This window comes from Neomonachus schauinslandi, chromosome 15, assembly GCF_002201575.2.
Source record: "Neomonachus schauinslandi chromosome 15, ASM220157v2, whole genome shotgun sequence".
Lineage (NCBI taxonomy): Eukaryota > Metazoa > Chordata > Mammalia > Carnivora > Phocidae > Neomonachus > Neomonachus schauinslandi.
Genome location: NC_058417.1, coordinates 23,814,101 through 23,837,287, shown reverse-complemented (window position 1 = coordinate 23,837,287; position 23,187 = coordinate 23,814,101). Strand labels below are relative to the sequence as shown.

Genomic DNA, 23,187 nt, shown 5'->3' with positions numbered 1-23,187 from the left:
GTTGTTCTGAGGCAGCCTTCCGTGAGCACTTGCTCCCAGTGGCCTTGACAGCCCCAGTCTCAAGGGATCAGAGACGATTAGGAAAACCAGGAACTGTTGTTCCAGTTTCTTCTGTGGCTGGAACAAGGTAAGGGCAATGAGATGCAGCCACTCCATTGTTTCCCATCCCTTTTTGTATTTTCTTTTTCTTCTCTTTCTTCTGTTTTTCTTCTCCACCTCTCCCCCTTCCACCACCTTATCCCCCCACCCCCACCATGCTTCTGACAGAACATTGACTGGGAACCAGGAGCCCATTTTGGCTCGGCCTTCAGGGCAGCTGTTTACAGAGGAGCAGGGCTACACGGGTTTACTGTGTCGTATGTCTGTGTAACACTGGATTTGGATCTTGTATTTAGCTGCCAGAAGTGACTGTGATGAAGTAGCAGAGATAAACTGATAGATTGGCTGCCAGAAAGATGTTGGGAATCAATCAGATAAACAGGGTAGAGAAATAGCTGGCTGTTTTCTAGTGATAATAAACCAGTGGCCTCTGGTCCCCGCATTTTTAAACGTAATTGCTGTAGTAATAATGTCCAAAATAAGCAAATGAAGAAACATCATAGGAGGGTTTTTAATTGCAATTGAGATACCCTTTTCCCTTTTGCAATAAAGATTCATCTTATATGGAAATGAACATTTCTGTAAATTTGTTTTAGTTCTTCCAGTGCCTACTTACATAAACAAATGAAAATTAGAGAGTGAACTACTTTCATAGGAATTTATTCTTCCTTCTCTAACCTCCCACAGACTTCAGCTGTTTCATTTGGTGAAATATAGCAATACAGATTGCTACCATGCCTCACCTACAAAATCATTACCTTTTTTTGTGAAGAAACAAGTTTTAAAGTCAAATCTGTATTATTGACAGATGATGAGCAGGATTATTTTAGTGTCTCCCCTTAGAGTTCTCTCAGAAGACTTTTGGGATTTTAATCTCTGTTGCTATTTCCCTGCCCAAAGCACTTGTATGGGAGAGATGTATCCAGTTTTATTATCATAATTTAAAACTCTCTTCCTTTAATGTTTAACCTTTCTTTATTTTTAAGCAGGCTCCACACCCAGCGTGGGGCTCAAACCCACGACCCTGAGATCAAGAGTCACATGCTCTACCGACTGAGCCAGCCAGGCACCCCTACCTAATGTTTAACTTCTAAACATTACTTCTCTTCACCAAGGACTTTAAGATCCAGTGCAAATTCTTAAGTCTGTGTAAAAGGTATAAATTTACACTCTGGTCGTAGTGGACCGCCCAGGACTAAGAGGAGAGTAGGAGAGTAATTCAGAGTGCCCATGGAGTTCGTTGTATGGGAAGAGAGACTGGTTCTCTCTGTTGTATTTGCAGCACACACATATGATTTCTGTCAGGATCCCTTTTAAAATTGTCGTGGCTGTGAATGTGTTGGTGTCATACGTGGTTAAATCTCTTCATAGTAAGCATGGTGGAGTACCAGCCATGGAAAGCAAGAGAATGAAGTTCACACTTTTAATTATATGTAATAAAGGCTTTTGCCTGAGGAAGACCTTCCTGACTATTGGAGGTTATAGGTCAGAAGTTAACCATGTACCATTATCTTATTGGTGAGAAGCTGATGCATTTTCCTTTTTGCCATACAGCCTTTCCCACCTGACCTTTTAAAGATTTTCCAATGGTATCGATGAGGTGGACAAAACTAATCATAAAAACAGTGAAGGGAATGTTGCACACTCTTTGATCCATTTGACATGAACTGCAGTACAATAAGTCTTCCAAATGGACTTCTGTTCTCAGCTATTGCTATAGCCACCTTTTTAAAGATATATAAATATGAAAGGGTTAATGGGAATTCAGTCATGCTCTTGCCACTGGGTTGTCCCTTATTGATTGTAGTTTTAGAGTTGTCACTATGCCATTCAGAATTCCTCCTGTGCCCTTTTAAAGTCACTTGGTGCTGGGTGATGATAAATAAATCAGTTGCTTTCCTTTTTCCCATAGCTCCTTCGAGAACTCATAGAACGGAAGACCAGCTCCTTGGATCCCAATGATCAGGTGGCCATGGGAAGGTAATTTAGATATGGCTTTCTCTTCATGAAAGCAGCCTATATAATAATTTCTCCCTTTGAGTCCCCTTAATTCTGCCTTAAAGGCAGTGATTGGCCCCGTAATTATAAAAGTTAAGCAACATAAAAAAAAAAAAAGTTAAGACAATAAGAGCTAGAAAGACAAAGTGATGGAAATCCTGTTTACCCTACACCTTGCCTTAAGTGCAGTTGAATAAGAGATTATAAAACACCTCTATGTCTTTGTTTTAGGGTTTGTTTTTCAAAGTCCTTCTTAGGCTCTTTGCTTTCTGATTTGGGCTATGATTGTATCTGTATCAATCTCTGACCACTGGATAAAAAGCAACCACCCAAATGTGTTTCTCAGCTGTCCGAATGTGGCACGGTGCACAACAGGTTCCTTGCTCATAGTTGAATCTGCTTTGTTTGAGTCTGCCCTAATTTAGACCTCCACCCTTCAGTAAAAGCCTCGACACAATTAGAAATGGAACGTGGCAGCATTACCCAGATGTCAGGGTAGAATGTAAAGTAGTGAAGGAAGGCTCTTGTGTGTATGCTTCCTCCTGTGGTTGGAAAATAAAAAGGGCATTTAGAGTGCTACCTAATGAACAGTGTACATGTAAATAGCCATGAGCCATACTTTGCAAAAGCATGAAAGGAAACAAAAGCTGCAAGTGCCAGAATGGGATTGCGGGCAAAGCAGCATTCTGAGAACGCAATGAAAAATTTGTGTTGATGAAATAATTTTATTTGAGTAAAACATTATTTGGGTTTTAGGATAGGATATTGTTGATATTTTGTGTATCTCTGGAATGCAATAGAGAGCTGTTCACTATAAATTTAATGTGATATAGCAAATTGCATTTAAGTGGTGATTATATTGTACATTTATCTGGCTTTACAATAAAATAGATTATGGTAATTAAGATTATATTAAGATTATAGTAATTGGATTTCCCTAGATTATTTTTTTTCTGATGTTGAGTTTTCGTTGTCTAAGTCAGGTAAGATGACTAGCTGCTGCTGTTTCTCCTTTTTTTCACATTTGTTCATATGAGGAATTTATGAAGATTTTTCTTAGCTAGTATCCATTATTTGAAAAATTAATTCCTTTTCATCTAAAATGACTGCAGAATATGTGAATCTTGTTTGGATCCTGATTCAAACAAACTAACTGTAAAAGTGAGATGATCTGGGAAATTTGGAGACTGACTCAGTATTTGGTAGTAAAGAATTACTGGTAACTTTTTTGTAGGTGTGACAATCGTATTGAGACTATATTGGGAAAGAACCCTTACCTCTCAGCAGCACATTCTTAAATACTACAGATGAAATGAAAATTAAATAAATAAAATGGCCGCAAAACTAATGTCAGTAGTGGATAATTATAAAACATTAGCAAACATTGGAGAGTGCCAGAAAAAGCACTTCGGTATTAACAAAGGGAAAATTGAAGGAATCCTGTATTCAAACCGAACAGCAGTTGCAATATTAACAATAGAACATCCTGCACAGCTAAAACGTTGAAAGCAAACCCAAACAGCTCTACTCAGTTTGCTGGCTTTTCCTGTGGACTGCGAGATTTAGTGCCTGTCAACAGCAACTCTAGATACTAAGGAGCATTGTTAACCAAATTCGCTGTAGAATTTCCCAGCTGCCATTTGTTTTTTTTTTTACCATTGCACAAATCCTTTTCAATTGATTAGTCGCTTTGGCCCCAGACTATCTTGAGGAACTTGATGTGGGTTGATGATGTCTTTCTGCAGGGTTGTTAGTGAGAAAAATTCCAATTTGTCAATAGGTATAACTATTTCTGTTAGTGATGATGCATAACATTGCTTGTGAATTTCCCAGGCAGTGGCTTGCGATCCAGAAGTTACGAAGCAAAATCCACAAGAAAGTAGATAGGAAAGCCAGCAAAGGAAGGAAACTCCGGTGAGTTACTTTTTAGAAAAGATTTTAACATGTTACAGCTCTTATATTTTGGCTGTTATGTCAATTCTCTATTTCTTCTGATGATTCTGTTTTTAAGGATCAGAAAAATAGGGTTGCCTGGGTGGCTCAGATGGTAAAGCGTCTGCCTTCGGCTCAGGTCATGATCCCAGGGTCCTGGGATCGAGCCCCGCATCGGGCTCCCTGCTTGGCGGGGAGCCTGCTTCTCCCTCTCTCTCTGCCTGCAGCTCCCCCTGCTTGTGCTCACTCTCTCTCTTTCTGTGTCAAATAAATAAATAAAATCTTAAAAAAAAAAAAGACTTTCTTTTTAAGGATCAGAAAAATAACGATAGGGCGCCTGGGTGGCTCAGTTGGTTAAGCGACTGCCTTCGGCTCAGGTCATGATCCTGGAGTCCCGGGATCGAGTCCCTGGATCGAGTCCCGCATCGGGCTCCCTGCTCGGCAGGGAGTCTGCTTCTCCCTCTGACCCTCCCCCCTCTCATGTACTCGCTCGCTCTCATTCTCTCTCTCTCAAATAAATAAATAAAATCTTTTAAAAAAAAAATAACAATAATATCTGTGGCTTTTGGGGGACTCAATTTTTCTTACTCTAAAATGGAAATACTATAGTTTCGGTTCCTTTTTGTTCTACTGTTGTAAGAGGATGGGTTAAATAACACCTGCATTTTCCTGAAAGAGAAATAAGAAGAAAATAAGATGGTTTAAATTGTCTTAGTTTTTGTTTTTCTGCTTTTTTTTTTTTTAGAGCTAGAGAAGGTGGGAGTGGGGAGGGAGAGGGAGAGAGAATCCTAAGCAGGCTCCACGCCCAGCCTGGAGCCTGATGCTGAGCTCGATCTCACGACCCCAGACCACAACCTGAGCTGAAATCAAGAGTCCGGTGCTCAACTGACCGAGCTACCCAGGAACCCTGAAATCGTCTTAGTTTTAAAAAGCAATTTCTACAGAACAATATAACAATTTTACTTTGGGTGCCTATTTAAAATAGGATTATATTGGTCCATTTTCATGAGGCCATACATGTACATGCTATGCTAAGAAGATATAAATGAAGGATTCCGCCTGGGTGGCTCGGTTAAGTGACTGCCTTCGGCTCAGGTCATGATCCTGGAGTCCCTGGATCGAGTCCCGCATCGGGCTCCCTGCTCGGCAGGGAGTCTGCTTCTCCCTCTGACCCTCCTCCCTCTCATGCTCTCTGTCTCTCATTCTCTCTGTCTCAAATAAATAAATAAAATCTTTAAAAATAAATAAATAAATAAATAAATAAATGAAGGATTCCAGAGAATGTTAACAATGTGCTTAAATGAGATGAGAAATACAATTTTTTTTTTAGACTTTATTTTTAAGCAATTTCTTCACCCAACATGGGGCTCAAACTTACAACCCCAAGATCAAGAGTCGCACACTCCACCGACTGAGCCAGCCAGGCACCCAGAGAAATATAATTTTTATGAGAAAACAGATTTCTGACTATAGGAAAACCCTCAATCCTGTGTGAGTATTATGTGTGGTATACAGATAGATAATATTTTATTATATGTCTGTTATGTAATATCATTTGTACAAAGCCTCCATGTCAAAGAAACTACTTATAATTGAGGTGCACGTGTAAAAAAAAAACTCTTAAGCTCATTGTGTTAGGACACTTTAGACGGATGGCTAATTCCACATCCTATTAGAGCCTGCCTGTCATTGAATTCCCTTTAGACAAATGTGGATCTGCCTCATACTTAAGTAACTTCAGAGAAGCAGATTTCACAACTGCTTTAATTAACCTGTTTTTGTTTTTAACAAACTCACCAAGAAATGTGTATTTCTCTCTAACTTTGCAGAAGTGCAAAACAGCTTTTCACCATCTTTTATGCAAAGTCACTTTCTTAAATCTCAGGTTAAATTGTTATAATTTGTTTAACTTTTTTCATATTTGGAATTTCCATATCTTCATACTTCTCCAGGTTTGTTTTTAGTGGGATGGTTAAGAGCATAGACTTGAGAGCCAAACTTACTCTTTAATGTTGAGATGATTTTTCTCCAGTGCTGTGTTTTTAAAATTGTGGCTTTATGAGACGATAAATGTTCTCTAGAGGGAGGACCCTGGAATCCTGGGAGGCTTGGGTTCAAATTCTGGCTCTGTCTGGCTGTATGATTTTGGTTGTTCTTTTATCTCTGTAGCTCACTTTTCTCATTTACAAAGTAGCGATAATAATCCCTACTTGATAGATTTGGTTTGAGGATTAAAATGATGTGTAAACGTCTGGTACGTAGTAAGCATTCGAAAGTATTAATTTCCGGGGCGCTTGGGTGGCTCAGTCGTTAAGCATCTGCCTTCAGCTCAGGTCATGATCCCAGAGTCCTGGGATTGAGCCCCGCATCGGGCTCCTCGCTCCGCGGGAAGCCTGCTTCTCCCTCTCCCACTCCCCCTGCTTGTGTCCCCTCTCTCACTGTGTCTCTGTGAAATAAATAAATAAAATCTTTAAAAAAAAAAAAAAAGCAAGTATTAATTTCCTTGGTTTCTCTTGTGTTTACCTATTGGTATTGCTGTTGCAAAGATACCATCTTCAAAAGAATTGAGAGGAGAAATCCCTTTTCTACATTATTGTTACGAATTTTGTATTGGGACAAGTAGTTATATGTGTGTGCCCCTGGAGGGCAAGAATTGTGCTCCCTTATATTTTAAGACAATTCCAACCTTACATTAGTCAGCCAGAAGATGTTTTTGGATGATTATGTCATTAAAACTAACATGCTCACCAGGTAAGGAGAAATGGCTATAACCTTAAACATAAAACAGTGTTAGAAGTCTGGGTGAGTGTTGGAACAGTGAGTACTTTTCAAGCATGGCAGATAACTTAGGAGGACATGAGTCTGTTGTTTCCCAAATCAAAATATACTTATCATGGTTATTATTTATTAAGTTGAAAGAAAAAAAAACAGGATTTTGTTTTAATAGCAAGTGTTTTTCTTATATTAATTTATTAAACTAACTTCATTAAACTGTTCATTAGAGGTATGGTCACTGCAAGTATATACATCTGGTTTTGTAGCATTTTGATAGTGATTTAGATTCACACATGCCCATAAAACCAGAGGCATTTAAAGTCTTATTCTGGCAACAGGCAAGTGAGAGACATTCTATTTAAATGGGACTAAACATTAAAATGTAAGATGTGGTTAATTAAAATTTAAAAAGGAGGGGCGCCTGGGTGGCTTAGTCAGTTGAGCTTCCGACTCTTGATTTCGGCTGGGGTCATGATCTCGTGGGTTGTGGGATTGGGCCCCGAATCGGGCTCCCTGGTCAGAGGGGAATCTGCTTGGGATTCTCCCCCTCTGCCCCTCCTCCCTGCTCATTCTCTCTCTCTCAGATAAATCAATCAATCTCCTGATGTTCTAGGAACCGTATTAGGTGCCAGTTAAGACCCACTCTGCCCTTGAGGAGTATTGTCCTCAGGAGAGGATGGCAGTGGGCGCCTGGGGTGCTCAGTTGGTTAAGTGTCAGACTCTTGACTTTGGCTCAGGTCATGATCTCAGGGTTGTGAGATTGGACGCCCCCCCATGTTGGGCTCCATGCTGGGTGTGGATCTTGCTTAAGATTCTCTCTCCCTGGGGCGCCTGGGTGGCTCAGTTGTTAAGCGTCTGCCTTCGGCTCAGGTCATGATCCCAGGGTCCTGGGATCGAGCCCCACGTCGGGCTCCCTGCTCGGTGGGAAGCCTGCTTCTCCCTCTCCCAGTCCCCCTGCTTGTGTTCCCTCTCTCGCTCTCTCTCTCTCTGTCAAATAAATAAATAAAATCTTAAAAAAAAAAAGAAATACAATGGTCTGAGGACAGCTGCCAAATTCTTAAAAAAAAAAAAGAAAGATTCTCTCTCCCTTTCCCTCTACAGCCCCCTCCCCATTTGCCCATGTGTGCTCTCTTTCTCTTTAAAAAAAAAAAAAAAAAGAGGCTAGCAAGCAATAAGCAGACAGTGATGCTGTGTGGTAAGCGCTGTGGTGGAGGTCCTCCTGGTGGAGGGGTCACCTGAGTGCCCTTGAGGGAGTGCAGGCTGCTCAGGAAGATTTCGTCTAAGACACCATCCACACTCCACACTGAGCAGACTAGGAGAGTCAGCCCAGCGAAAGGCCAAAGAGAATAACGTTTGCAAAAACACAGACTTGAGAGTGTACATGGCCATTTTGGGAACCGTAATTTAATTTGTTTTGGGAGAAACTTAAAGTGAATGGGGGAATGGCAGGAGATGAGGCTGTATGGGTAGGTGAGTTCTAGGTCGTGGCCATGCTAAGAATTTGGACTTTATTTTGTAGACTGTAGTGAGTTATGGAAAAACAAAGGAAGACTGAGGAACTATCACAGAATGAAGGAGACTAAAGAGACATTGCAAGTAGGTACAGTTTGGGGTTCTAGATTGGATCTTGGGAAAGAAAAAGGACACTAGGGTAAAAACGGGTGAAATTTGAAAGCTGTATAATTTGGGTAGTAGTATTGTACCAGGGTTAATTTCCTGATTTTGATCATTGCACTATGTTTATGTAAATTGTTAACTTTGAGGAAGCTGGGCAAGGGTATGCATGAACTTCTTTTTTTAATTTTTTTTTTTAAGATTTTATTTATTTGTGAGGGAGAGAATGAGAGACAGAGAGCATGAGAGGGAGGAGGGTCAGAGGGAGAAGCAGACTCCCTGCTGAGCAGGGAGCTCGATGTGGGACTCGATCCTGGGACTCCGGGATCATGACCTGAGCCGAAGGCAGTCGCTTAACCAACTAAGCCACCCAGGCGCCCTGAACTCTCTGTTTTATGCAGTTCTACGAGACTAAAATTACTACAAATTAATTATTGAATTAAAAAGTTTGGGCCTGGGGCGCCTGGGTGGCTCAGTCAGTTGAGTGTCTCTTGATTTTGGCTCAGGTCATGATCTCAGGGTTGTGAGATGGAGCCCCACATTGGCTGTGTGCTGAGCATGGAGCCTGCCTGGGATTCTCCCTCTCTCTCTCCCTCCCTCCCTCTCCCCCCCAAAAAAGTTTGGGGCTCCACACTGGGCTTGGAGCCTACATTTAAAAAAAAAAAGTTCTAAGAAAAGGTCATATGTTTTGCATTGTTTTGCAGTTTTGTTGTCCATATTCACATGGCTTTCCTGTGACCATGAATGTGAGGGATGTGGTCAGAATCAGAGAGTGATCTTTATTAATAGCAATAGTGGTAACATTTATAAAACTCTCACTGTCAGGCACTGCTAAGCAGTTTACGTGCAGAGAGAACAAAAACCACAAACTCTGGAGCTTCCCTGTCCAGGTTTGAAGCCTGACTCTAACTTACCCAACTGGAGACCTTGGGCAAGTTAGTTTACGTCTGTGCTTCAGTTTCCTCAGCTGTGAAACGCGTATATTCATAAAAGTCACATCTCGGAGGATTGATATCAGATTAGATGAGCTGATTCCTGTGAAGTGCTTTGAGAAGAGAAGTAACTCACACAGCCCGTACAGAGTTAGGATTTGAGCTAATTGGTCTGATTGCAGAGCCCATGCTTCTGACCTGTGGCCTCTTGTTTCTCTGGGCAGGACTTACTGGCCTCTGCAGGCACCAGAATGACATGTTGGATACCTTAGTGTTCTGCCCCGAAGGATTAAACAAGTGGCCAGGCTAGATGAAAATATTATAAATAACTTCCTTAAGTGAGACCTCAAGAAGAGCTGGTAGGTATGCCAGCTGTCATCACCGATACTGGGTTCCACCAGTGAGCAAGTTCTGCTCTTTGTTTGCGATAGAGTTGAAAAAAGATTTCCAGAAATGTCATAGCAGAGCTGACGTTAGTTTAAATGATAGCAGGTTAATGGCATCAGCCTGGTCAGACTGGACATGGCAGCTTGTTAGTTAGATGCTAGGAAATAATTTATTTTAAAAAAAAGGAATATTGTCCTGCATCGGGCTCCCTGCTCAGCGGGGAGTCTGCTTCTCCCTCTGACCCTCCCCCTCTCATGTGCTCTCTCTCTCTCTCTCAAATAAATAAATAAAATCTTTAAAAAAATAATAAAAATAAATAAAAATAAATTAAAAAAAGGAATATTTGGGTTTGGGGAAATAATTATAACTGTTGATTATTATTTTTACTCAGCATTATATTTAAGTAGATTTGATCATGATTTAATCAGAATTCATAATGTAAGTGAATTAAATTCAGGCTTTTACACAGGATGTCTTAACTGTGTTTGTCTGTTCTTCTGCAGCAAAATGACATTTATCTTTTCTTAGTATGGTTGTTAAAAGGTATTTTAATACTAAAACATGCATCCATCCTCAGCAGCACTGAGATTAGATAAAATCTGTTGCATTAAAAACACATTACTAAATCGTCTTTAATGTCATGCTGTTAATAGTTATTGAATATATTGTATTAAAATGTAAAGGTATTCCACAGAGCAGCACCGTCCAATAAAAACAGGCATTACATATGTAATGTTAAATGTTCTAGTGTCCACATTTCAAAAGTAAAAGGAATCAGGTGGCTTAATAATATATTTCATTAGGGGTGCCTGGGTGGCTCAGTTGGTTAAGTGTCTGCCTTTGGCTCAGGTCATGATCCCAGGGTCCTGGGATCGAGCCCTGCATCAGGCTCCCTGCTCTTTGGGGAATCTGCTTCTCCCTTTACCCTTCCCCCTCTGCTCATCATCTCTCTTTCACTCTCTCTCTCTCAAATAAATAAAATCTTGAAAAAATATTTTATTTAACCCAATATATCAAAAATATTATTACCCAATATTTCAATAATTTATTATTTTAAAATTATTAATGGTATATTTTACATTCTTTTTTTTAATCTTGAGTCTTCAAAATCTGGTGCACTTCTCATTTTGGCACATCCGCAGCAGTCAGACTAGCCACGGTTTCAGGGGCTTACGTAACTGCGTGTGGCCAATGACTACTGAATTGGACAATACAGCTGTGGAGTAGAGCTCATAGTCTTTGTCCAGAGAGTGGATTAAACCTCTCTTTGTAGACAGCCAAGAATGGTATTCCTTTTTGCAGATGGACACCAAAGTTTGGTGAAGCCTAAAGACATTAAAATGCATTTATTAATAATATTTATGTTTTATACTTAAGTAAGAAGGTTATGTGAATATTTATATTCTCATATATTAACATAACCTTTGAGAGGGTATTTTGGTTCAGTCTTTCAATTTTCAATATGTGTGCCTTTTGATTCACCAGCAATTTCACATTTCAAAATTTATCCCGAAGAAATATGTGAACAAATATGCAATAATTTATGTATAAGAATCTTCACTTTGGGGTGCCTGGGTGGCTCAGTCGTTAAGCGTCTGCCTTTGGCTCAGGTCATGATCCCAGGGTCCTGGGATCGAGCCCCGCATCGGGCTCCCTGCTCCGCGGGAAGCCTGCTTCTCCCTCTCCCATTCCCCCTGCCTGTGCTCCTCTCTCGCTGTGTCTCTCTCTGTCAAATAAATAAATAAAATCTTTAAAAAAAAAAGAAAAAAGAATCTTCACTTTAACACTGTTTAGTATGGGTTTTAAAGGGGAGCAGTCTATATAAATGCCCATTAATAGATTAAATAAATTATAATACATTGACACAATGGAATATTTTGCAACTATGAAAAAATAGAATATGACATGGTTCAGTGGGAAAAAGTATAATGTAGAATATTAAGTATATTACAGTCTCCCTTTTATGTGAAAAGTGTGTTGTTTATAATGGTCTTACATATGGAAAATGCTACAGCCACACTTAAGAGTTTTAGTTAACAGTGATTATTTCTGGGGGATAAGGCTGCAGGTGGCTTATCAGTTTTCTATACATTTTTGTATTTGAATCATTTTTATAAGAATTATATATTACTTTCTATAATTAGGAGGTAGCAGACATTTTAAAAAAACAAGTACAGAGATTTTGTTTTTGCATGTTATGAAACATGAAGAATAGGAAGCAATATAAATGTTCAAAAATGTATTATAGTATTTCCGCTCCTGGGATTGTATATAGCTACCCAGATATTGTTATGGGACAATGCTTACAATGCAAAGTGGAAAAAAGAGAATACAAAAGTGTGTGTGTGTGTGTAAATAACAGGATGACTAATAAACACAGAGATAACTAATCAATGTTAACAGCTCTCTGTAGGTGAGGGACGATGCATTTTGTGTGTGTGCTTTGTTGGTTTTTTTTCCATATTTTCTATAATGAATTTATACTTTTTCCATTACTCTTGTAATGGGGAAAATCTCATCACTATTATTATTGTAAGATTCATTTGTTAAAAAAAGAATGAAATTTGGGAGGCTTAGCTATGGGTGGTACCATAGGGAATCAAATTACTCGATATGTGTAAAAATGTTTGTAATACTGTAAAGCTAGTATTATGTACATGAAAATATCATATTTTTGTTTTGTTTTGCCCAAGTAGAATTTTGTGGGTTTTTTTTTTAAAGATTTTATTTATTTTTTAAGTAATCTCTGCCCTCAGCATGGGGCTCAAACTTAACAACCGGGAGATCAAGAGTCACGTGATCTTCTGACTGAGCCAGCCAGGCGACCCCCAGTAGAGTTTTTTTGGTTAGAATTTTATAATATGCATATTGTCATACAGCCTCTTCTATTATAATGAACAGAAAGGGCTACCTCCTGTGAATTCTCTTTGGTATAATTTTGTCTGTATAGGGTCATATAGTTGTTCAGCTCCTTTCATCAGAGGATCTCAAAGCACTTTGTACAAAAATACCCTTTTTTTTCTGTTGGTGGGAAATGGAAGTGATATAATTTAAATTTCCATAACACCATGACTAAGGATCAAACTTGTTATGTACTCAGATGTACTCCTTCATTTAAAGATGGGTGAGATGAAAGACTGGATCTAGTGAATAGAGGTGATGTGGAATTCTAGAAGCCTTTTCTGACTCAGGGAACCAGTGCTAATGAGTGATGGTGGTGTGAGGCATTTCATTTGGGTTTGTACCACTACTGTGCTTACTACCTACTAGTAATGACACTGAAAAATGATTAAGATGTACTTAGAGGAGGAAAATGGGGTACTCAAGTCCTCCTCTTCTGTCTGGAGTAGTGTTTAAGGGTTAGTATATTGCTCAAGGGCACAAGTGTGTCTACTCTTTTTTGAGACTACGATGTAAATGGATCTACTGTCATTTACAATGCATTGTTATGAGACTTTTTTCCTGTAATATTAAGGAAAAAGAGGAAAATACATTTGTGATTAGTGTGTGCCCATGAATTGTTCTCCATCCCACTCAGGAGTCACATGCTCCTGTGATCAGTTCTGGAGTTTGTTAACTCATGGAATGTGTTTCCTTTTCTAGGTTAATAGTTACTAATGTCGCTGCCTGTTTGTTTCCTGCTTTATTTAGGTTTCATGTCCTCAGCAAGCTACTGAGCTTCATGGCACCTATTGACCATACTACAATGAATGATGATGCCAGGTGAGTAATAGATTAATTATGTGTCTCAAATGGCTCCATGACAGCCTGATATTGACCTGTTCTACAGCCTGTCCATTTCTTCTTATCAGTTAACCATTTGTCATTGGCATCATAGCAAGGGTCCTTGTCACATTTCTTCACCCCATAATTGCTGTAGAACCAAACCAAAATTTCCGTAAATATCAATGCTGCCTCTGGTGGGGTCTTTTTTTTTTTTTTTTTTTTTTTCCCTGTTTTGTTTTTAACTTTAGCCACTTGCCTAGCACATCTGGGCTTTTCTCTAGAACAGAAAGGTGTCAGGACAGCACATGTGCTTGCTTTCTGTGGCTGGGGGTTTTGTGCATATTCTCTCCTTTTTAAAAATGTCTTTAGAGACTGCTCTAGAGATGTGCATTATGTTGTGTTTGTTCAGGCTGCTGTTGAGGATTTTTTGTGTGTGTGTATTTTTATAAAAGAAGTACATGCTCATTTTATAAACTGAAACAAGATAGAAATGTATGCAAACAATGTATCCTTCTATATTAGCTAGCGTTCTACTATATTGTAGTATTTCTTTTTTTTTTTTTTTTTTAAAGATTTTATTTATTTATTTGAGAGAGAGAGAATGAGAGACAGAGAGCAGGAGAGGGAGGAGGGTCAGAGGGAGAAGCAGACTCCCCACTGAGCAGGGAGCCTGATGCGGGACTCGATCCCGGGACTCCAGGATCATGACCTGAGCCAAAGGCAGTCGCTTAACCAACTGAGCCACCCAGGCGCCCCATATATTGTAGTATTTCTATATTACTTATTTAGCCAAATTCCTTCCCTTTCACTTATTTACCATTCATTTATTCATTTATATCAGTATGAACTCATGCTTTCCTATTTTATCCAATGAATTATAACCTATTACTGTCATTATTTTTTATTTGAAGTTGTTCCACGTTAATGGAAGCCCTTTCAAGCTGGCTTTTGTCCTCTTGAGATGTCCCCATTCCTTGAGTATGTTCTTACTTTCTGGCATAATGGGGTGTTCTAGGCTTATCTTAAACTTTCCCTGTTCCAGCCCTAGAGTCAGTCTTCCTCCAAGGAGCCCTGATTCTTTTTTGTGGATTGTGGTATTTAGAAACCAAGATCTGTGTGCTAAGGGTGTTCATTGTCACCGGGTTTCACTGTTCCTAGGCTCTCTTCAGTGTATGGAGCTAGGAGATGTGTGTGTGTAAATATATACACATGTAGGAGACAGCCACTTGTGTAGCATCTCTGAATGTTTCCTTTCAGTCTTTTTTTCCCCCGATTTTCCTAAACATTTTATTTATTTATTTATTTATTTATTTATTTATTTATTTATTTATTTATTTATTTAAACGTAATCTTTGCACCCGACGTGGAGCTCGAACTCATGACCCTGAGGTCAAGGGTCACATGCTCCACTGACTGAGCCAGCCAGGCACCCCTCCTTTTAGTCTTAGTTTCCTTTGAGAATGTTCTTGTTTTTCTTTAGAATATAATTAAAATTATATTCTATTGTGAATTTTTTCTTTAAATATTTTGTATACTACATTCAAAAATTTTTAATGACTGTATAATATTTTTATATTGCTTATTTAAGTCATTCACTAATTGTTGGACATTTAAATGATTTTAATTATTGTAAATAATGCTGTGGTAGACATTTGTAAACATAAAACACAAATCTTTACCAAGCGAAATTATTGGTCCTAGGGTAAACACATAAGGGTTTTGCCAGCTTTATGTTTCAAAGTACACTTAACCTTTTTATTTGAGAGTATTTTGTTTGCTATTAAACCTCATCAGATTTTCTATCCTGGCCTAAAAAGTAGTAGATCTGCAAATTGAGGTGAACACAATGATTACTTACTTTTTGTTTGCTTTTGTTCAGTACTTTGAGTACAAAAGAGCTTATGGAGGGTTCTGAGTACATTTATACTCAGAACTTTGTGACTTCACATGCTCTCCTGTGCTTTGCAAGTGAATGCCTTCGTCTGGCTGGGGTTTTTTGTTTGTTTCCACTTATTTCTGGATCTAGTCTGTTTTTTTGAAATTACAGAGTAAATTGAGTGCAACTTAAAATTCCTGTCGGGACAACATGGAAGATTGTATCAACAGGAAAGGAAAACTAGATGATCAAAAACTAAAACAAACCCATTACGGAAACATTATTACCCCAGGCATAAGTGTGAAACCCAGTATAATATTAGTGGCGTCTTTTGAATACAGTATTACTACTAGATCATTTAGAAACAACTTTTTGTCCTTCGTAGTTGGCATTTTTCTTGAATCACCTAATATCCCAGGGGCACTTAGTTTTCCTGAATCTTATTTATTCACTTGTAATTTCTGAGGGTTGCTACCAAATGCTAGCCAAAGATGATTTGAAAATGACTGTATTAATTTAGGATTATGTTGGACTTGGTCTGCAAGAATCTTAAAACCTGCCTACAGAGGCATAAGCAAATGAGTTTACGTTTCTGACAGAAAAAATTTAGGGGCAGCATGCAATTATTGGCAGTGGTTTTCCCTTTTCTTCTCAGTGATATAAGGGCCAGCTTCTCTTAGTCTTTCCCTTGTGGTCCCAAGATGGCGGCTGCAGTTTTAGCCATCAAACGTGTTCATGGCAGGAAGAAGAGAGGAAAGAAGTGGTGTCAGATCTGTCTGCTTTTGTTTATCAGAAAAGTAAAAGCTTCCCCAGAATCCCCTCCAAACGTCTTATATCTCATTAGTTAGAACTGTGCTACGTGCTGCTTCAGGTAGAGCAGGCAAGGGAGAAGGGGTTGGGAATGTTTGTTGGGTAATAGTCCTTCTGGCATTCAGTGTTTGTGGGGGGGGAGTAAGGCTGTCCCTTGTGGACTGATTGCTTATTATCAGCATTGTTCTTCAGCTCGTTTAGCCCATTAACAAGGAATTTAATAAAAGTCTTGTAGCTGGAGAACTGAGCATGTGTTTTTACCACAGTGCACTCTACTCCCATTGTGTTTCCTAAGGAGAAGAGGCATTTATCCACATTACTGCTCGTGCTGCATAGTCTGAATAAGCCAGATTAACTGTGGATAAAGGAACTGGGCATTAGGTTTCTCTGCTTCTCGTATCCAAATTCTCAGGGCAAAAGAAGGCAGTCGTAGCTTGACTTACTTCGTTTTTCTTTAGGTAATTCCATAACTGGTGACAATCTGCTACTGTACTGTTTTGTCTCCTACTTTGTGTACCACAAAATATCACTGAGGAATTGGAAACTTTCATAGTTGTTATCAGTGTATAGTACTTTTCCTCAAATGAATAGTTTTGGTTTTGCTAAGTTACAGATATGTCATTCTTGGTATGCATTGTGAATAGAGAATTTTTTTTATGATTTTGAGATAGAGAAGGACTTTGTAAGCATGACACCAAGGCCAAAAGCCATAAGGAAAAATAATTAATAGATCTGACTACCTGAAAGTCACACTGAAAAAGACATCGAAAACAAAGTGATAAGTAAATGACAGGGACGCCTGGGTGGCTCAGTCGGTTAAGTGGCTGCCTTCGGCTCAGGTCATGATCCCAGGGTGCTGAGATTTAGTCCCACATTGGGCTCCCTGCTCAGTGGGGAGCCTGCTTCTCCCTCTGCCTGCCGCTCCCCCTGCTTGTGCTCGCTTGCTCTCTCTGACAAATAAATAAAATCTTTAAAAAAAAAAGTAGGTAAATGACTGACAAGAGAAAGTTCAATATATGATATTTTTCTTTACTATGTAAAATACTATGTAAAGAGTTTTTACAAGTCTCTGAGAATCCCAGTAAAAATAATGGGCAAAGCATGTCAACAAGTAAACTTAGAAATCATAAAAAAAAGTCTCAAATAGCTAAGAAACAGACTGTCAACCTCATTAATCAAAGAAATGCAAATTAAAAGATTTCATTTTTTCCCTATTAAATTATAAAACACTAAAAGATTGGTAACCTCCTGTGTTGATGGTATGGGGAAACAGAGACTTCCATGTACCATTGTTGGGAATGTATTTGGCAAAATGATTTTGGAGGGCTGTTTGGCAATGTGTGTCAGAATTTTAAATGTATACTTAACTGATGACCTAGAAAAATCTACTTCTAGGAATTGACCTAAGGAAATATAGCAAGTCAGCAAATATATTTGTATTAAGAATCTTTATAGTGTGTGTCAACTATACTTCAGTAAAAAAATAAATAAATATGATCTCGTGGGTTATGAGATTGAGCCCCACATCTGGCTCCATGCTCAGTAGGGAGTCTGCTTGAGGGATTCTCTCCCTCTGCCCCTGCCCCCACTCTTCCCCCCCTCTTTCTGTCTCTCTCTCAAATGAATACATCTTAAAAAACTATTTAAAAATAAATAAATAAGTAAATAGGAAATATAGAACAAAAGAAGAATCTTTTGCAACATGGTTTATAATGGGGGAAAATAAACAATCTGAATGACCTTCAGTAAACAACTTGTTAAATAAATCACAGTAATTCATTCAATGAAATTATAAACAGCTGTTGAAGGATGAAGTGGTGCTGTATAACATAATGTTCAGCTACAAAATACTATATTATAACCCATCTTTTGAGTAAATAGGTATGTATGATAGGAAAAAAAGTGATACCTTTATTTTTTTTTTAAGATTTTATTTACTTATTTGACAGAGAGACAGCGAGAGAGGGAACACAAGCAGGGGGAGTGGGAGAGGGAGAAGCAGGCTTCCCGCAGAGCGGGGAGCCCAATGCAGGGCTCGATCCCAGGACCCTGGGATCATGACCTCAGCCGAAGGCAGACGCCTAATGACTGAGCCATCCAAGTGCCCAAAGTGTTACCTTTAAAAAATCGATTATACTGGGCGCCTGGGTGGCTCAGTTGGTTAAGCGACTGCCTTCGGCTCAGGTCATGATCCTGGAGTCCCGGGATCGAGTCCCGCATCGGGCTCCCTGCTCAGCAGGGAGTCTGCTTCTCCCTCTGGCCCTCCCCCCTCCCATGTGCTCTCTCTCTCTCTCATTCTCTCTCTCAAATAAATAAATAAAATCTTTTAAATAAATAAATAAAATCTTAAAAAACCAATTATACTGTCAGATTTCCACATTATTTTGTTAACTAGAAAAAGAAACCGTGCTTGTAACTTGATCCACTTATGTTTTGAAGATAGAGATTAAACAGGCATATATGTATGTATACAAACACACATATGTATGTATATGTTACAGTGGTTAGGGAAGTGTCTGGGAAGACCACACATCATAATATTTACAATGTTTACCTGTGGGGAAAGGAATGGCATGAGGGAGGGGGTGAGGGAGACTCAGTGTTTCACTTTTTATGCTTTTATTTTGGTCCAATCTTTTGCCATGAGAACGCATTCATAGAAGTTACATTTAAAAAAAAAAAAGTTACATTAAAAAGAAGCTCTGAAATAATGGGCATCAAACTCCACATATTTGTTGCTGGGTGGAGGGGAATAGAAAACACATTTTACTTTCTAGTCTATGTATTTCCATAGTGTTTGAAATTTTTCTACAGTTAGCTTACACTGCCTTTTATCAACAGAAAAAAAAAAAGGACGTTTTCAATTTGAAGATTATATATATAATATACCAAGGAAATGGGAAGGTGCTGATTATTTCTATATTGAAGTATATGAATGAAAGATGTCTTCCTTTTGGTTTCCGCCCTGTGGACCGTATGGATAAAACTGGCTTTTTAGTACTGAACTAGTATCTCTTCCCATTACCTTCTGCCCCCTTTTTTAATCGTGATAAAATACACATACATTTTCCAGCACTTTTGATTTCTTATTCCCAGCGGCAGCTCCATCTGTGGTTCCTACCTTAGCCAGGTCTGGAGAAAGAACCCTTTCTCTTTGTTCCTTGGTTCCAGTGTATTGTTCTACACGTGCCTAAATTCCCCAGTGCTTGGGTTTTTTTGGAGGAGAAGCGGGACAGAATCTGAGTGCTATTTACTCGTTCTTGAATCCCCAGCTAAAATCATCCAATTTGAGCTAAAAAAAATTTGTACTTGGTCAAATTGAATTGTAACTGGAACATAGTTTTCATTAAGGGAGAGGATAGAAGAGATCTTTAACATGGGGTATTAAAATATCCTTAGTGGAGAGAGAAGTGCTATCTTTAAAAGGATCTTTAAAAAGGCAATGGCATCTTCATTTTGTTTCTCCTGTGATGTGGTCTGTGTAGTGTTATCTATTTAATTTCTGCTGATATATATATCATGCTTTTCTCATGCTAGGAATTTTCTTCAAGTGATCTGTTTTTTTAAAAAACCTTTTACATGCAGAGTAGCCAGTTTGTGTCCCCATGTTACCACATTTCCCTTTGGGGGCACTTTGGATACTAATTTATGTGCTTTCAGGTTGCCCATGTTAGTGAAAGTCTCATGGAACCCCTGATACTTTATATGTGCTGGGCCAGTAGATCTTTACTCCATTAGGAGGTAGGCGGGTGGTTTCTGTTGCAGACCTGCTGAACATCCCCAGTATGGAGAGAAAACCAAAGAAATCCTGCTTTGCCCATGTGTTACATGTTTGCATGCAAGGAAGGAGATTACCAGGAGCCTAAAGATGACCACTGACTGCCAAGCCCTTGATACTCTTGGCACGTGGCAGCTCAGCTCCAGAGCAGCTGCTGTTTGCCCTTTGGGGTCATCTTTGCTAAGAGGGCAAAGTATCGTGTGGTACTATAGAGACAGGGTTATTAGTGGGCTAAGGGGAAGAAAAGGCTTGGTGTCTCTTTGGGAGAGAATCCCTCTAAGCATATTGTTACCACCAAGAACAGGTCAGTGTGATATTTACATGGTTAACAGGAGGATTGCTGTTTGCTTCTCTGAGGACTGAAGTTATTCTAAGCTTATCAACATTTTAGAAACAGAACTTACTTTACATGGTGTGAATCCCCTGGGGTACTATTAGAGCAGAGAGAGTCTGAAGTAATTCAGATGATTTCTTACTATGATTCTAACCAAATGAAGAATTTGGAGGTTGTGGAAATAATCATCTGGGTTTTTTGCCTGTTTTTTTTTTTTTTAAGATTTTATTTATTTATTTGAGAGAGAGAGAGAGCATGAGAGGGGGGAGGGTCAGAGGGAGAAGCAGACTCCTTGCTGAGCAGGGAGCCTGATGCGGGACTCGATCGCGGGACTCCAGGATCACGACCTGAGCCAAAGGCAGTCGCTCAACCAGCTGAGCCACCCAGGTGCCCCTTTTTGCCTGTTTTTGAAAGACGCTCTGAGGCAAGACTTTTAAAGAGGTTAATTCTTGGGGCACCTGGGTGGCTCAGTCGTTAAGTGTCTGCCTTCGGCTCAGGTCATGATCCCAGCATCCTGGGATTGAGCCCCACATCGGGCTCCCTGCTTGGTGGGAAGCCTGCTTCTCCCTCTCCCACTCCCCCTGCTTGTGTTCCTGCCCTTGCTGTCTCTCTCTCTCTCTGTCAAATAAATAAATAAAATCTTTAAAAAAAAAAGAAGTTAATTCTTCCTCATTTGTTGTGTTGATGTAGGTCAGATATAAAATGCTGGTGTGACAAGCAGGAGAAGCAAATTCTGAGTAAGACCTGAGACAGGTCAAGATACGTTCCTAACTGGTGGCCACTGCTTCTGATTTGGGAAGGGAATCCACATGCATCACGCACTCTGTCGGGGGGTGGGGGGGCATGTCCCCCCCCCCCCCCAGAGCATTTTGGCTGTCGGCCCGGTAAGGGTCTCTGCGGCAGCTAGCGGCCGGAAGCGCACCAAAGAAACGTGGTGTCCACCTCGCACCCACTGCTGCTTCGGACCACGGCTCTTACATAAACCCAGTTCGGGGACCCTCCATTTTGAGGCTAGCTTATTAAGTTTTCCTGAGAAGCTTTGTTCCTTATTACAAAAATGATAGCAGTATTATAGGTACCCCATTCCTTTGGAAAGAACTTGAAATTCTCAATAGAAACAGTAAGAATTTCCATGTTAGCCCCCCATTTTCTCCCCCACAATAAAGAACCACTTTTCCCACTCCTACTATGAAGCTGCTGGTGTTAAAAAAGAACAAGGAGAGGATCCTTTAATGATAACCACTAAGCACCAAATACATTATTGTTTTACATCTGGAGTTTTAGAAAGGAAATGTACAAAGGTAATCCAGCCCTGTAGAGTGCTTTGTCAACATCACTGCCACGTTATTCTTGAGGTGCCTTGGTATAATAGAATTCGTACAGGCAATTTATCTTCGGCTTGCCATTTTTGTGTGTGGGTCTGCACCCTAAACATGGGCACATTCTACCAGTCTCCTGATGGTATTCTTTTTCCCCCCAGTTGATAACCCAGAGGTTAACTTAGGCCATTTTTTTACTCCATTTGCCTACTTTACCCCTTTATTTAATAGCAGTGTGTACTGTGTCATGGTGAAGGATTCTGGTGTAGTTTGCTTGGCATTTGAGAGCACATCAGCTAATAAGCCCAGAAGTACCCTCCACAGAGCATCTGTTGTTGGTTAAAAACTTGCAAGCAAGAATGGTTAAGATACAGATGCTTTCTCGAGGCTTCTTATCTCTTAAAAAGACACAGGTTATTCTGACAGGTGAAACAAGTCCGGGCAAATATGCAACATTGATCTAATCAGCAGGAACGAGAGCAATATTTTCACTGGTGCTGCCTTTTACCATCGTCATTAAAGGCTCCCATTACTCTTTTATTAGAGATTCCCTCTCTTCCTTATCAGATTACAGAATGAACATAACTCACAGCAGTGATTTGATCTCTTGTTAAAGAGGATTACAGCTTTGCATTAACTCGGATTGACACAGTTTATAATTCGCTTGTTGATACTCTGGTGGGCGGCATCACGTTTGACCCCCCAGCAGTGCTGAGGGGAAAGGACCCCCATATATCATCATTAAAGATGGCGTCCAGCACAGAGATAGGAGGCACGGGGCCTTCCTCCTCCGGTAATGTCAGAAAGGACAAAGGAAACATTCTCAAGTTCAAAGCTGAGACGTGGGCCAGGGTTTTAAAACTGGATTAGGAACTGTGGTTGTTTTCTTCTGTTTTTCCTGATTCGCTGCTGTTCGGTCTTATACAATTCTAGTGAATTTGCATTCTCAAATTGAAGCCTTGGTTCCAAGCAGGATGTAGAGTGATAAAAGTGCATCTTCTAGAAAGAGATTGTAGATGTTGAACAGATAAATCTTTCCTCAAAATGGGGCTTCTTGACTACAGTTCTCATTTCGGTTAAATTCCTATCATTTCTTCAAAGGATTGTGAATCCTTTTTTTCCCCCAAAGGGATCTTTCACATTCTTTAAAGTGGATGTGAATGTTTCTCTTAAGGACTTATTGTTTTTAAGTTCTGGCATTTTATTATTACTGTCTTTTAAAATACAGTATCTTATAATATTGTATTAATCACAGCTTGCAAGTGGGTAGGCAATAGCTAAATGTTTTTCACCTTAATTTAGATTAAGTCCTACATTTCCCACAATGATCACTGAGCCAACGTTAGGTTGCTAAGATATGTAGACCATTTCTGTTTCTAAGTGCATTCATCCTGTGCTGAGTTATCTGCCCTTAGTCTGCTACCCTGTTTCTGATTGGCAATGAAATGACACAGAGTAATAACATCATATTCCACTTACTATGTGCCAGACACTGCATTAAGCCCTTCGTGTACCTTTTCTTTTTTTTTTTTTTTTAAAGATTTTATTTATTTATTTGAGACAGAGAGAATGAGAGACAGCATGAGAGGGAGGAGGGTCAGAGGGAG

General features: G+C 39.5%; 1 protein-coding gene and 1 non-coding gene across 4 annotated transcripts in view; one reads left to right on the top strand and one right to left on the bottom strand.

Moving 5' to 3' along the window:
* The window catches only part of AATF (apoptosis antagonizing transcription factor), a 102,384-nt gene that overhangs the window by 64,189 nt on the left and 15,008 nt on the right, over positions 1-23,187 (top strand). For 2 of the 3 annotated variants that reach the window (XM_021704546.1, XM_021704547.2), the window contains exons 9-11: positions 2,012-2,079; positions 3,931-4,011; positions 13,389-13,460. In XM_021704546.1, coding sequence (XP_021560221.1) covers positions 2,012-2,079; positions 3,931-4,011; positions 13,389-13,460 — 221 coding nt within the window. Of the gene's footprint in view, positions 1-2,011; positions 2,080-3,930; positions 4,012-13,388; positions 13,461-23,187 lie in introns of those variants that run through there. The other variant, XM_044921886.1, reaches the window with a different exon arrangement.
* TRNAK-CUU lies at positions 1,095-1,167 on the bottom strand. The gene has a single exon. It is a non-coding gene; the product is annotated as a tRNA-Lys (tRNA).